Source organism: Micromys minutus (assembly GCF_963924665.1).
Source record: "Micromys minutus genome assembly, chromosome: 3".
NCBI classification, from domain to species: Eukaryota; Metazoa; Chordata; class Mammalia; order Rodentia; family Muridae; genus Micromys; species Micromys minutus.
The window spans coordinates 52,600,227-52,616,059 of record NC_137972.1 but is presented as its reverse complement, the minus strand read 5'-3'; the positions used below and the strand labels follow the sequence as shown (position 1 = coordinate 52,616,059).

The window sequence follows — 15,833 nt, the reverse complement described above, 5'->3', positions numbered from 1 at the left end:
ATCTGTTCTTCCTATAGGCAGTTCTATTTTAGACAACAGAAACACCATCCTTCCATTTTCCTAGTCTATAAAACCTGAAGTCATTTGACTCCATTATTTCCTTTGTATCCTGTATCCAAACTCACAGCTAATCATTTAGCTCTGCCTCAAGAATGTCTCAGGAACCCCCATGCCTCATCATCTTTCTTGTGAGCACATTTCTCTGAGTCACCCTTGTCCTTGTTTTAGTTATCACAATGCCTTCATAGAAAGGGGGTTCCCCTGCTTTCTTCCCTGAATTCAGAAGCCAGAGTCACCCTTGTAAAATAAACTCATGTTCCTGTTTAACCTGCCCCATCCCACCCCAGGGGCTTCTTATCTCTTTTTCTCAATGATCTAACCCTTGCCTCTGTCTGCCCACACCACAGCTTCTTTCCTTCTCCTGTTCCCTCCGTAACTCCAGTATCCTGTCTCCTCCTCCTCTATTTCAGTTCCCGTGCCTTTCAGGATCACTGAATGCAGCACACTCCTGCCTCTGGAAACATCCTGTTTCTGGATGCTACTTGGTTTTCTTTTGTATTTCCCCTCATCTTTGTTCAAGTGAAGATTGTTGGATACTTTCTCAAACCTCCTTAAAACTTTAGTTTCCATTTTCTCTTCTGTAGGAAGCTGTATTTCTTCCTGTGAATCTAGCTTTACCTATACATTTTATCAACTTCTTTCAAAGTTTCTATTCTCTTCTTTATTTTGTTGTTATTGATAGGATTCCCTTACTCCCAGGAATACACAGTTCATATGCTGAGGGAGGGAGTGGGGGGGGGCATGTGCAAGCATGTGTGTTCTGTTCAATCCCTAGAGACAAAAAACATGTCTATTATATGGAAAACACACAAGTAATTTTACAACACACCATTGAGCACATGCTCAAATAGTACCACTCTAGCCATTCATCTGCAAGAACAGTGAAGTAACAAGTCCATATTTCCCACAATGCTCAGCTTATTTTAAGGAGAAATAAATAACAGTCTTTCTCTCCAATCTCCTGTGTACATTAACCCCAACTAACTAATTACCCTTGTACTTTAATGCTAAGAGACAACTAGAGGAAGCTTACCTGATAATGTAATATCAAACAAACAGCAAAAGGCAGAAACTAGAAACTCAGAATACTGTGCTACCCCCATATGCTAGACAGACACAGAAAGTTCAGCTCTAGCTGGACAGAGTGGCACATGCCTATGGTCCCAGCATTCAGGAAGCCCAGACAGGAAGATCATTGTGATTTCCAGGCCAGTCTGGGCTACATAATGAGATCCTGTATCAAACAACAACAATGATAATCAAGAAGAAAGGAAGAAAGGAAGGAAGGAGGAAAAGAACTAAGAAAGAGTTCATCTCTAGCTGCCGCTGATCACCAGGCATCCTCAGTGTTCCATACGCTATTTCTACTCAGAACTGCCACTCTAGATTGAATTCTGTTTTCCAGATAGGAATGTATGTAATGTAAAGATATGTAATGAACAAGAGACCACGAGTAGAGTTTAATTGGCAGAGAGCTCTCCTGGTAGGTATGAAATCCCATGTTTGATATACAGCATCACATAAAGCATTGTGGTAACGGGACTTTTGCCTGGGATACATGAGCGTGTCTCCGTGAGGAGGAGGAGAAGGGAAAGAAGGGAAAGGAGGACGAGGAGGAAGAGAAGGAAAATAGTCTATCAGGCAAGGAGGTAAGTCTATCAGGGCCAGGTCATTTCTATTTCCATTCTGACTAAAAACCTATGTGAAAAAAAAAATTGCCAACTCCCACAGGGATTCCCATGACAGTATGTCCCCGTTTAACACTAACTTTTTCAAAAGCACCTTTTCATTGCAAACAGATATAGGCTTATGCAAGACTAGGAAGCCAACAGGGAGTCTAAGACTTTGTAACCGAATTGTGTGGTGTGAATCTGAGGTTTGTGTCTATCAGCTCCTGATAAGCTGCCACTAGTTGCCTATCTATTTGGCAAGTCCCTACCTCTCCAGATGTTAGGACTGGACCAAGTCCAGAAAGACAGGCCGTCTTAGTTCACAGGACCTATCCTCACAGACATCGGAAACCCCACCCTCCAGGTGCGGCTAACAGCCAGGGCAAAACCAAGCCAGTTTAAACTCCGTGCTCAGAGAATGCTGAGTGACCAAATCCAATTCCCAAGGTGCCTAGGTAGCTTTATCAAACTGAGTGCAGTGTAAAATAAAAAATCAAGTTCAAACAATGCAAATGTTCACCCCTCTCACCCCCTAACTAGTGAGAAGTACGAAGAAAAGCAGGTCCTGGCTAAAACACTCTTTGTGAACATTCAGGTCTCAAGGACTCGGCCTTAAGGATTTTTCAAAAGTGGAGGTAGGGCAAAACCATTTCACCTGAGCAAGCGGTGGTGTTCTTTTTAATTGAAAACCCTCCTTAACTTTGTGATGCCTCAGTTTCCCTACCTGCACAATAAGCATAAGGAAATGCATTCTTCAGGATTACATGAGGATTATCAGTAGTATGTATAACACTCATGATCTGGATCATGGCCCATAGCACAGGGCCAAAAGCCTGGGTGTCTTAGCTATTATTTCTCCATCCCAGACAAAACCATCTGGCCAACTGAAGATGAGTACCTAGTGTGTCAAGTCCAGACATGTAAGACAGCCAACGAGACATCTACTGGAGCCTGTATTGCACTGAGTCAAGCTTGTGGTTTTAGGGAAGATCTGCACTTGTTAGATCCTTAAGGTAATATGTATTCAAAGGTCAAAGTTCTAATGTTTAAAACACATTTCTTTTATTTATTTATTTATTTATTTATTTATTTATTTATTTATTTGAGACATGATCCCATGAATCCATCCCCTAGACTGGCCTTTCTTTAACTTCCTATGTAGCTGAGAACAACCTTAAGCCCTATCCTTCTGTGTCTACTTCGTGACTGCAGAGTTGAAGGCATGTGCCACTCTGACCAGTTCATGCAGATCAGGATTGGAGTGCAGGCCTCTGACTCTGTACATGCTAGGCATTTTACCCACTGAGCTGCTTCCCCAGACCCTCTAGCTTTAATTTAAAGAGCTTTTAAGGAAGTCTATTAATAACATAAGGTTCAATTTAATTATAGAAAATGGCAGCCATTATCTCATGGAGAGCCAATTATGAACGTCCTGCTTTCAGTAAGGTTTTCTGAGTCTTCTAGCACCTAGTTTAAATTTGGGGGTGGTGGTACATTGTTTTATTGTACAGTCGATGCTAAGTCCCACTATGCTATTTCTTAGGTTAATGGCAGTCTGTTGAGTTTATTTCATTTGCTTTCCCTACCAACAGAGTACCACAGCTCTGGCACCACATGGGCAGGTTTTTCATATACAGAACTTAGGCTCTGTGTGCCTGAGAACAGAGGTGAATTGTGACCCAACACAAAAGTACAAATTAACTTGAAGGATAGGGCAACTCTTTCTGTCTCTCTTTCTCTTTCTCTTTCTCTCTCTCTCTCTCTCTCTCTCTCTCTCTCTCTCTCTCTCTCTTTGTGTGTGTGTGTGTGTATGTGTGATTATTTTTATGAAGACTTATTTTTACATTTTTGTTTATGTGTATGTATGTTTATGTAAATGTGTGCCACCTGTTTGCAGGTGAGCAAGGAGACTACATGGGTGTTGGATCCCCCAAAGCTGGAGTTACAGGAAGTTGTGAGCTTCTTGACTTGGGTGTTGGGAACCAAACTCAGGTTTTCTGAAAAGGCAGCAAGTGCTCTTAGCCACAGAGCCTTCTCTTGATCTCCTCTGATATTTTTGTGATGTGTACAATTATGCAGCATGAACTATGATGCAGTTAACAATGTCAAGAAACAGTGTCGAGCTATAGGCATTTGAGAGTCTAGAGTTTTGATCACATTTATAAGTTTATTAAAAGAGAAGAAATAAGAATTTTTTTTCTTTTTGAGTCCAAGAAATACATCATCTACAATGTTCTCTGCCTGTATGATCTCAGACCTTCCCTTCCGGGTATATTTGTCAGTATTTGAGGCATGGGGGTTGGACTGGTAGATAGATATACAATTTGCTATCTTTAAAGCAGTAATGATTTGAAAAGAGAAAAAAAAGTTGGTCTGGAGGAGTGGAACTCAGAAACTTTCTGAGAAATTCATGTTTAGGAGAGCCAAATCAGCACATCTGGAAAAGCTGGCTCTATGAATAGTTTCCTCCAATGGGTTAAAAAAAATAACAGAGAAATAACCAATGTCCCAAGGTTATAAATCAGTGAAAAGTACAAAAACAAAAGAAAACCAAAATCTAAACAACTTTTCTTTTCCCTGAGAAGAGAAAAGAGAAGGAGAATAATTGTGTGAATTCAAAGACTTTATTGACCTAAAAGTAAAGATTTGGTATCAAGTATATTTTGGAAATGTTGAGTATCACTGACCCAATGCACATAAAAATATGAAATCCAAATTCTGCAAGGAGAAATCAGTAAACTTATTTCGTCATCCTCACCCAGCCGGTCATTTGGTGATGTTTGAAGACCTTTCCCATGATCACGATGTAAGGGAATGCTATAGGCACTGTATAGAGGTCAAGGAAGCTGATAAGCATTCTACCATTCCACAATGCCCAAAAGGATGCTATGAAGAATGGAGTTCTATGGTCTCGAGTGTCACATTTTAGAAAGTCTGATTCATACTTATTTAAGACATAGAGATTGTTCTACTATCCTAGTTCCTAATCAGAATCGTGCACCCCATTTCCCAGACAATTAAATCACAAGAGTTAATTTTACTTTTAAATACATTTTCCAAGCAGCAACCTACATATTCAAACATGACACTCAGACCCACCAGTTGCCAGGGGCTGTTGGACTCTTACACAGGGGCAGAGTTTTACTATTGATGAAACATCTGATTAGTAAGTATCAAATAGGAACTATATGCAATGTCCTGAAATGTTGAGGCATATTATTATCTGCACCATCACTATTTGTTTATAAAGGTTGTGGTTCAGGCCAGGATTTCTGTGTGAAATTCATCTCAACACACTCGTCTATGTCAGTACACATTTATACTACCCCACCCCCACCCCCACCCAGTGCTCCGGACCTCTGGGATAAATGACACTCCTTGTTGGTTTGTGAATTCAGTCTGGCTAGACAATCTACTTTCCTCAGCCTTCTGCTTTCTGCTTATCCTTGCATACCTTGCTGGGAGTTGAGAGATATGGAAGGCATCCTAGGATCTCAGAATTGTATTTAACAGCAGCACCACACCCTTTCAATGGGAATGACTCCATTTTACTAGACACTGGGTGAGGTAAGATTCTGTTGGGCTACCCTGTCTTTGCTGGATGACTAACAGCATCCCCCCTTTCAACTCTTTGATGGCTGGACAACCTCCACTGCCAGAACTCACAGAAGTCACCACCAGAAGGATCTCCAGACTAATTAAAGGTTCATTAAGGGATAAAATCGCCCACAAGTGAGAATCACTAATTTATTCTAAGGCTCCAGGAAAGTCCTATGGGTTCCAAGAACAGGCTTGATCTGAATGGGTGTTGAGGGGCAGGGCACACAATCTTCCTGATAAATGGAAGTTGTAGACTCATGTGGATTTATTTCACTTCTGCAAAGCAAGGGTCTTAGGTTGATAAATTGGGGAGCCTTGCTATATAAAGAGTGCGCCATGTGGGACATAAACTCCCTTGCACCACATTTCACAGAATTTCAATTACAGCAACAAGCTCTAGGGAACAGCACTCCTCCCTGACACCAGCTGGTCACTGGCCACTGAGGTCCTCAGATAGGTCGGAGCTGATTAAAAACAACCTCCAAGAAGGAAACATGACTTTATCAGTGCCCTGCATGCAGAACTGCAGAAATAGGTAAGCTGGCTGGGTGAGGGAGGTTTAACTAAGTTCAAAGAAAACAAACAGCACACAGTTTTGGAAAAAGTCTTTTGTTGTCCAAGTTTAGACTTTGGGTAGGAGTGGGTTAAAGGCAGGGCCAAGTCATTTATTAGAATTTGAGAGCAGGGACTGTACTGAAGGAAAATTGGGGTTTCCTTTGGGAAGGGAGGAATAAAAGGCACAATTTTCAGACACCCAGAGGCCTTTTATTTCAATTACACTGGGCAGGGGGAACCGTGCAGGAAGAGAGAGAACAGGAAAGAGAAAACTAAGTAAGATGGGTGGATTTTATCCATGGTGGGAGGGGGCAACACCCCTATTTCTGTCACTACAGGGCCAAAGTGGGATGACAAAGAGCTTCCTAAAGCTTATCCAAAATTTCAAAGGCTTTAAATAAACCAAGATCTACTCTTTTCTCCCCTGTGAAGGAAAATACAATCTGAACGTATTTATTTCCATAAGTGTTTAAGAATAACATATTATGCAAAGTTTCAAATATACATAAAAATTGCACAAACCTCATTATCTCCTCATCTAGGGAGCTCCAACCACCAGTATCAACACATCCTCCCACCCCTGACTCTCCAGTTAGAGCCTCCAACTACCAGTGTCAACTTCTCTTTGCCTAGACGCAGGCCAGCATCACTTCGTCTCTTCCTGATCATTTAAGATATCAGATCATCTCTGAATGACTGGGAGTCTTGATTGTTTTTTATTTGATTTATTTATTTAGGTCCGAGAAGTTTTGTAAGTGGCTTAGGGGGGAAATTACTTGAATCTTGTTCTAAAGCTTAGATGATCTGAGAAGGAGTATAAGACTGGTAAATACTTCTTGATTGTAGCCCAACTTCAGAAAGAGAATTGGTAGCTTCACGGGTCAATTTGCAGGGGAGTTTTCTTTGTATGTATTTTAACTCTCTCTCCCTGTATGTGTGTGTGTGTGTGTGTGTGTGTGTGTGTGTGTGGTGTGTGTGTGTGTGTGTGTGTGTGTGTGTGTGAAAGGGAAGGGGGTTCTTCAGTTTGCTGCATGACTTGAATGGACCCATCCAGGTTTTCTTAACTCTGTAGAGGATGAGGAGGTTTGCAGAGTTCAAGGACAACAATGAAGATGGAGGAGAGGTCACCACAGCTCTGGAGTCTTCTGAAATGTCTTTGAAATGGAGTCCTGCAAAGCTAATCTGTTCAGTGTCACCTCCTGGGTTCAGTGAATCCGAAAAGCTGTGTCCTTAAACTTTCCTTTCAAAAAGACAATGATCTCTTGGAATTCCAAATCTACAAGGTGGCTACCTGGTGCTCTCCATTTTCACCCTCTCCCTAAAGACACGAATCAGGTCTTGCACTTCCAACCCACTGCACACATAAACATCTCTCTCCTTGAGTGAACTTACTGCTACTATGAACTTGAACTCTGAGAGGAAGGAGAGGAGTTTGTTTTATCAGCTGCTTTTACAATGAAAGACCAGAGTTAGTCCTTCCAGAACAGCTGGTTCTGATAGTCTGTCTTTACACTACTCAGCTTTTCTCTAATGCCCAGCTGTGGCCAGCTGACATTTTGTAAAACAAAGCACAAGCCACCAGAAGGACAAGAGAATGCTAATTGTTGGGGATATACAACACAGGGGCCTCTCAGCCCTGAAACAGGAGTTGTCTCCATGGTTACTTTGTTAAATTTGGTTTTTGGCTAGTTTATAACTATATTTGTTACTGTAATCCTGGTTGTCCATCTGGTAGTCACCAGCTGCAGGAAGTTGTATAAAATTTAGGGTGACTATGGTTAATATGTTTGTAAATTAATATCTTTAAAAATGTAACTTCTTGCCCCTTATTTATGTCTGGTCCTTGCTAGTAAATGCCGTACCACTGAACTGTATATACCCCTAACTGTTTTTTTATCCCTTTGAGAAAACTTTTGGGACAGGGTGTGGCTAAGCTGCCCAGGATAATTTATTTGGTAGCCCAGGACAAGGCTTGGGACTCTACTCCTCAAATGGTCAAGTTGCTGGGATTATAGATCTGTCCTTCAGGTCCACTTTCTGTGTTTAGTGTTGGTAACATGTTACCAGTGACTTCCATATTGGAAAACAGGAGTGGAAAATATTTCCCTCACTGTAGGATGTCAGACTGTGGATCAAGGCATAAAGTCTTTCACAGAGGAGACATGGGATGCAGATCTAGACAGAAATGATGGAGTGTGGACTAAGCTGACGGGTGTCATCTTGCTTACTACCAACTGCATACATTTATTTTAGCTGCCAATTTTCTAATTTATAAACTTCTAGAATGGGAAGTTTTGGTGTTAAAGCTGTTCACAATAATAATCCCGCTTCAAGGGAAATGTAAGACACAGAGAAAACAGCGAATGGATCCACACATTCCAGGTCTTTTTATTGGCCTCTATTAAATAACAAAGGGGGAAATGTGCCCTTGGATCACAACTTCCCCTGGAGGAGCCACTGAGTCCTAGCAGGGAGGAGGCCGAAAGCCCAATACTCCATCGATTGTGGGCTTCAGACCAATCAACCACATTTGGGATAAAATGTGAGTAGATTCTGGGACAGGGCTTTAAAAACAAACAAATAAACGATCAAAAACATTTTTAAAGTTTCTGTTCCCACAGTGTTGGTGTCTTTTTAAAACTGATCGGACAACTTCACATGAACTTGGATAGCTAGTTTTTATTTATTGAGTGAACATCATCAGGGACAGTGAGTTTGTGGGTTTTAATAGCAATTTGTCCTTTTAGTTTATAACCAGTGGAGCTGCCAGCAAAAGATGTGTTCCGTCTTTGATTACATGAGTTTGGCTTTCTCCACTTCATGCTAAAATTTCCCTTTGTCATTTGCAAAGCACAGCTTTATTTTGCTCCTTGCTGCCTCTATTGAACTTATAACAGGACCCAACTCACAGTGGGCACCATGGAAGCGTTTGCTGGGAGATGGGTGGCTTCTATCCGGGATGGAACAAGGTCAAGTCATTTACTCCTTTATATCTCTCCCAAGATAAACCTTCTGGTAAGCCCTTGCTAATGTCCAGGATCCCCTCCCAGCCAATTACTCTTGGGTGCAATCCCTGCTGCCCCCTCACATTCCAGGGTTTTCATCCCTTTCCTCAATAGAGAGACAACTCCTGAGTCAGGCAGAAGAAGTTGTCTCCCCTGAGAGCCGAACACCTTTTCTATTTGTGCTCAGCCTCCCATCTTCAGACCTCAGTGCATAGAAGAGAAATCTGCTAAGCCACACTGCACTCATTGACAAAAGATGTGTTGTGGGCATAACGTCCCCATAAACACAAAACAAATGTAGTCGGTTGTTTTCTCTTCTGTACGTAGATGCAGACATGCATTCTGATGGCTCTAAACACCCCACACAGGGGTTTTTTAGAAATAGCCTTAATCCATATTGAATTTAGTGAATATGTGATTTCATATGTCATGGTATTCTGATGAAAAGGAAGTCCAAAAAAATGTATCTAGCTCAGGTTGAGCAAGACAACCAGAAGTTCAAAGCCAACCTAGGCTATAGCAAGATGTTGCCTCAAAACAAAATAGGTAGTATGAATATTTCATTTTTAAATGTGCTAGCAATATGCTTATTTTAGCAAAACACCACTTAAATTTTGATATTTAATTATATTTTTTTTCAAAGTTGAAATCTTATGTGATCACCCAACTCTGGCCAAAAATGTATCTTCAACATGGAAGAGAGGGTTGTTTGGCAATGTCTACCTTAAGGCAGCTACATGACATTTCCATAATGCTGGGTATAGGAAATTGCCAATAGCACCAATATTTAGGATATTCTGTTGTTGGGCTCAAATGCAGCGTCAGAATCAACTGTTCAGGTTGGATGATATTGGAATCTCCTACCAAAAGTCTCATAATTCATTGAACATAACCTGCTTTATGTTGCTTAAAATGGGATGAATAGAGGTAGGCATGTGACATGAGACATCTTGTCACTAATGCAGACAATAGCAGCATGCAATGTTGTGTAACAGTGGTCCCCTCAGGATAACAAAAAGGCTGGCACCAACACAGACTGCTCAATGCCATTTTATGTCCCATCTTTATACACTTCTAACTCACACAAGGATCTCCTCCTCCCTGTTTTGGCTGTGTTGTGTGTAAGGACCACTACAAACGAAAGGGTGAAATGGAGGATGGGCTGAGGCATTATCATCTGGATATACGTTTCTGCAAAGGGAAGACTGTCTTGAAACTTCCATCTTTATTGCTATTATATTTCTTTTTCTTTAATAATAAATACTTTCTGAAGCAGACTGAAGGTAAGCAAACGAAGTGGCTCTCTGGGCAGAGACCCAGGTGTAGTTAGTGGTTTGTCTCAGAACCACTTCTTCTAGTCATCTTTTTGTTTTTTTGTCTTCTGGGTATGGCATGCCATTATCTTCAAATTCAGTAAACAGAGTATTCCAATTTCATAGTTGAAATTCAATAAATCCAGACAACATTATTAGAAAAGAGTAAGCCTCCCAACACAGTGTTAAGCCTTTGTATATAGAACTCATCATCACTTCTGATTTTGATTTTTTTTAAAGTAACCTTTCAAAACGCACACTTTAGCCTAGCCAAGGACATAAAGTTTAATATATGGCTGCTCAGAGTTTGGGGGAGGGCAACAGGACAGAGTTTACAAAATTAATATACATATGTATATTTTTAATCAAAAGAAACATACATTCATTTCTAATTCATATAGCCTATTTGCCTTCATAGTCAGCTGACACATACTAGTTTTTAAACATTGCTTATAAAATTAAATAACATGAAAAAATAAATATACTTTATTATATAAACACATAGTAATCTGTACCATGCAAAATATTCAGAAATAGGTAGATGTGGCTACTTTCAACTACTTTTAGCAGTATGGTTGTGATATTTATAGTCTTTTTTTTCTAGTGATATAATGGGGCTGTTAAACACTGATGTTAAACAACTTCTCTTCCTACCTATAGATACTGAACATTGTGATGTGAAAATGAGGTAGACACACATCCCTAAGTTCGCCAGGCTGAAACAAAAGCAGAACTCTCTTACAAGCCCCTAAGCTCTCATCCTCCATGTCCATAAGCACAGGACTCAAAGGCTCAGGTAGTGCTTATAGAGTTGTCATGGAAACACCCAAACAAGCAGTTTCTGCAAAGAAGAACCATCTCCGGGATGATCAGCAAACAGAACTACGGGGCACTGCAAAAAAGAAATGTCACTAAACTGTCCCATGGATGTGGCATTGATAGTGACACCACTTCTTGTAGATGGATTAGCTCAGTCTAGAATGCTCCTGACCTGTAAGACATTTCTTACTTCACTTGACAATAGAGAGTTTTCTTTCCAGCTTGTCCCATTTGTCATGGGTTAAGTGTATTTGCTACAAATGTGCTCTAGGACTGGCTGAGTAGTTCAACAGAGCCAAAGAACACCGTTTCCCAAATAAAACAATACCAAGAATCCAAGGACAGTATTTTTAAACCAACAGAAAAGACATATTTTGCAGAATATTTTTCTCAGTCATATCTTTTTCTCTTTTTGTTTGCTTTTGTTTTTGACATGGGGTATTCTCTGAGGCTCTGGCTGGCTGGGAACTTAATATGATCTCAAACTAGAGGTGATAGTTTGACTGAGACATTGCAACCAGCACTATAACCACAATTTATAGATCTGCAGTGACTTGAGCCAGAACCTGTGGTCCCTCTAAAAGGGTCGTTTGAATCTTAAAATCAATGAAGCTTCATTGTAAAGATTCTGAAACGTGCAGCAACAATGACCTGGGGTTTCTTTCTCAAACACTGCTCCTTCACAGGCAGCCCTGACGTAAGCTGTCTCCACTTGACCTTGGCTGTGACACAGAGCAGTGGTTACTTTGTGATATGGCAGTGTCTAGTGTGGGAGTCCCTGGGAGCAAAAGCAACCTGCTGGAGGAGTCATTGCCACACTGCTCTCTTGTCAGTCTAAGTGGCTTTTCTGTTGGAAGCAAGAAGTTAGCACCTCAAAAGCAGTCTTTTTTCCTTTTGTAGTCTTGTTAACTTCACTGTAGTTACAATGGCAGAGCACCATAAAAAAGACTTTATGGCTAGAAACAAGAGTCACTGAGGTATGCCAAAATGTAAATTCCCAAGACAACATACCAGAGCATCCATGTAAATAAACATAAAATCAAAACTCTACAGTAAGAGTTTGAATGATTGCTCTCACACATGTACATAGAATTAATATATCTAAATTATCTATCTACTATCTATCAAAGCACTTTTGATTGAATTCTTGGAAAAAAAAAATCACAGTTTAAAAGCCTTGGAAAAGGGGCCATTCTCTTAAGACAGTAGATTCAGAAATCTGAGTCAAACAAACAAAAGCTTTGTGAGATTACACAGGCAGTGAAGATAGCTTTAAAATCCACAGTCTGCACATGCCCAAGAACAGAAATTGTGATCTCCATTCTTCCTCTTATAGTTTAGATGGTTGTATGCAGCCCCAAGAGGAACAACAATATTAAATATACTCTACAGTTCAAACAATCAGCAGCTTATACTTAAAATTTTAAGCTCTTAAATATCAATAGGAGATATACTGAGAGCACGTTCAAGGAAGAGAAGAGAAACCAGCATATACATGTATGTACACACACACACACACACACACATATGTGTGTGTATATATAAATATACAAGCAGATATATCTCTAATATTATATTTTATAACTCACTCTGAATATATTTTTTCCACTTTCCTAAACAATTTATTTTAGAAAAATATGGGATAATCTAAGGGTTAAAATCTAGAGAAGGAAAACACAGATTTCTTTTCTTCATCAAACCACAAAACTATGTAATAAGCAAGCCTGTAAGGTTCTCACAGGGGCCTAGCCAGTGACTTCAGAACCAGTGACTTAAGAGTGTGAGTGGACTTGGAAGAATTACCTCTGGCTGAGCGAATCTGCCACGGGTTTGAGAGGGGACATTTCATAGACATGTATGTGGCAGTGACAAAAAGATTTTGGGGCTCTCAAAGGACATCCCGCCTGTCCTAAGGTTACCTCAAGCCTCCTTATTAGCATAGACCTGGAAAAAGTGCCAGTGTTGTAGACAGAACATCCTAGAGAACCACATTGGGTCTGTAACTTCTCTTAAACTCTGGAATAGAATCCCACAGCTCCTGCTTCGACTTCTAGCTCAGTCAAGTACAGAGCCTTGAAGCTAGGTTATAGAACCAACCCCCGGCGGTGAGGCTGAGGATGCTGAAACCCTTGACTTGGAAAAGCATCATTGGCTGTCAATCACAATATTTCAGCTAATTTGCTCTTCAGCTGGCACTAAGAATGTTTAAGAACTTCCCAGGACCGAACTGGAATAAAACAGGTTCTGGAAATGATTTCATGCAATGACTGATTTCAGCTTCACTGCAATGAATGTGCTTATAGAATATTTACTGTACTTACATACATCAGACCTACTGGCTCCATAATTTTTCCCACAGCTTAGCCAAGGTACTGTGTTGACATGGTTAATCCTTCTGTTTGGTGAGAGCTGCCCCAGAAGTTTGTACAGTATTTAAAGTGGCAAACCTGCCTCACCATGTCAGCTACCTGCTACAGAAAAATAGGAGCAAAGTAAAAAATGGTCTCAGATGGAATTTCTGTCTGGGAGCAGAGAAGAGACTCCAGATATCTTGGAAGAGATTGGATCACTGATTATCACACTGGAGATTCATAATTATAATAATAATTAATCTCCTGTATTTCCAAAATGACTAGTCCATTGGTGGGTATAAACCTCCTATTGATTCTGCTAAGGTACATCTAAGTTTCACAAGAGCAAATGACAGTCACTGAAGAAGAAAATTTGCCTGGCCCTCAACAAATAGGAACCTTACTCCAATAGTCAGAGCTACCACAACTTAGATAGCAAAGATTGGCTACTACTAGTTGTTTCTCTAGATCATTAGCAATATACACATATACAGCTCTTCTAGGCAAAGGAAGCTACTCCTTGGTGCCATTCCTGCCTGAGGTATATGTTTTCTATCAGGTCACTTCGGCAGCAGCATCCAGTGTCAGTAACCGTGCTATACTGGGGAGAACACAATAAGGCGCTCACAGCACAGCCTCTAGTGTGCCTTCATGGACGGGACAGTTCTCGGCTATGAAGGCAAGCCCCAGAATATTCCTAACAATCGTCTCAGAGCTTGGAGAACAAACATGAAGGATTAGGGCCGTACCGAGCTCCATGGGCCAGTACTCCACGCAGCATCCTGTGGGCAAGTATGTGTGTTGCATTGCTCACGGTCAGGAGGTTTGTCAAGGACTTCACAGCTCAAATCCGGGAAGCGGTCACCGTTGGCCCGCTGACAGACCACCAGTCTTGTCCGCATGCCTCCACCACATAGCTTGGTGCACTGGAAGAGGGGCGAAGAATGCTACAGTTATTTTGTGTGAGCAGCACGTGACAAATTCTATTTCCCCACAGGAAGCTTTTCTTGGGTATACTTTATTATAGCACTGGGGCAGCCTAAGTCTGACAGGCAGAGCCAAGGCAAATTGCCAACAATGATACAGCCAATGGACCATGGCTCCTCCTGTGAACATTAGGTGTCCCTCAGTGAGGGCTTTCTTTCCATCTGCAATACAGACTTCTATATAGTTTACCTCATCAGGTTGAGAACACAGTTACTCTTGAGGGTTAGGAAGTTAATCAATCTCAATTCATTAACTAGTAGCTAAGATAAAATTCTTTGAGGTATTCAAAACCCAGTAAATAAATAAGTAACTAGAAACTACTCAATATTAAATAAAAAAATAATGGCTTGGCCGTTTATTTTACTTGATTGCAGTTGGTAATTTCTTTCTTTGATTTTTGTTCTGAGACAAGGTTTTACTGTGCCATCCGGGCTGGTCTGGAACTCACTGTAATCCAGACTGGCTTCTTGCCTCAGCCTCCTGTGTGCTGAGATTAGAGACATGAGCAACCAGGCCCAAGTTCAAATTTTACTTTTAAATGTTGCTGGGGATTTAATCCAAGGGCTGAGTTTTACACAAACCCACATGTTCCAGCAACTTCTGTGAAGCTGTCATGGATCAGCCTCTGTAGATTCTCTTATTCCAGCTGAGGCTCAACTATTTAACTCTATTGAAAAACCTCAGGACAAGTATAGTTCTTCCTGGGATGAACAGTCTGCAATGAATGCTAGCTAGCCGAAGTTCTCACTCCTGGCAGGGTTCACAGTTGTGAGTCAGGAACAAGTTGTATTTCTTGGACAGCACTGATGTGTTCATATCCAGGAACACAGCCCTTCAATTTCCCTGCTGCGTCAAGCCCAGCTCTCCCACAACATTTGGAAGGGTCAGTTGGTGATAACTAAAGCATCACAGAAAAGGCGTAGACTCGCCTGGCTTGGATCCAATTACAGAAGCCTAATTACGGATCCCACAGGACAAAACTGCACAGAGTGTTGGGAAGACTCACATTGAATATTCTCTCCCTCCCTCTGTTCCTCTTCCTCCCCCTTCCCTCCCTCCCTCCTTTAGCAGCACTACCCAGAATGACATCAGTGAGAGGCAACAACAATCCCCGGAACAACTTCCTGTGACTTCTAGGTTATGTGTGTGATCTGATGAGACACACGACTGTGGACAAGTAGCCCCATCATCTCTACCTCTTTTTTCTTCTAGTGTTGGAGTCTTCCAGGCGTTAATTTCCAGATTTTAATTGGAAACAGTCACTACAGAATAACTCAATGAACTTTAAGTATGTGCTTTTCTTACAGATTCAACAATAGAGAAAGATTTTGATTAACATAAATATGTATATAAGTCCCCCTATAAAATATAACAGGAGCTCAAAACTCCCAATAATACTACTACTACTAATACATATCACTCTTACTATTAATAAAGTAAGTTATTGCATTATTACAGTATGACTTGATGGAT

General features: G+C 40.9%; 1 protein-coding gene across 1 annotated transcript in view; it reads right to left on the bottom strand.

Annotated features, from left to right (window-relative positions):
• ADAMTS9 (ADAM metallopeptidase with thrombospondin type 1 motif 9) overlaps positions 1-15,833 on the bottom strand; it is a gene marked incomplete at its 5' end in the record, with an annotated part of 164,561 nt that overhangs the window by 62,270 nt on the left and 86,458 nt on the right. Inside the window, one exon of the mRNA XM_080913845.1 lies at positions 14,123-14,299. Coding sequence (XP_080769971.1) covers positions 14,123-14,299 — 177 coding nt within the window. The remainder of the gene's footprint in view (positions 1-14,122; positions 14,300-15,833) is intronic.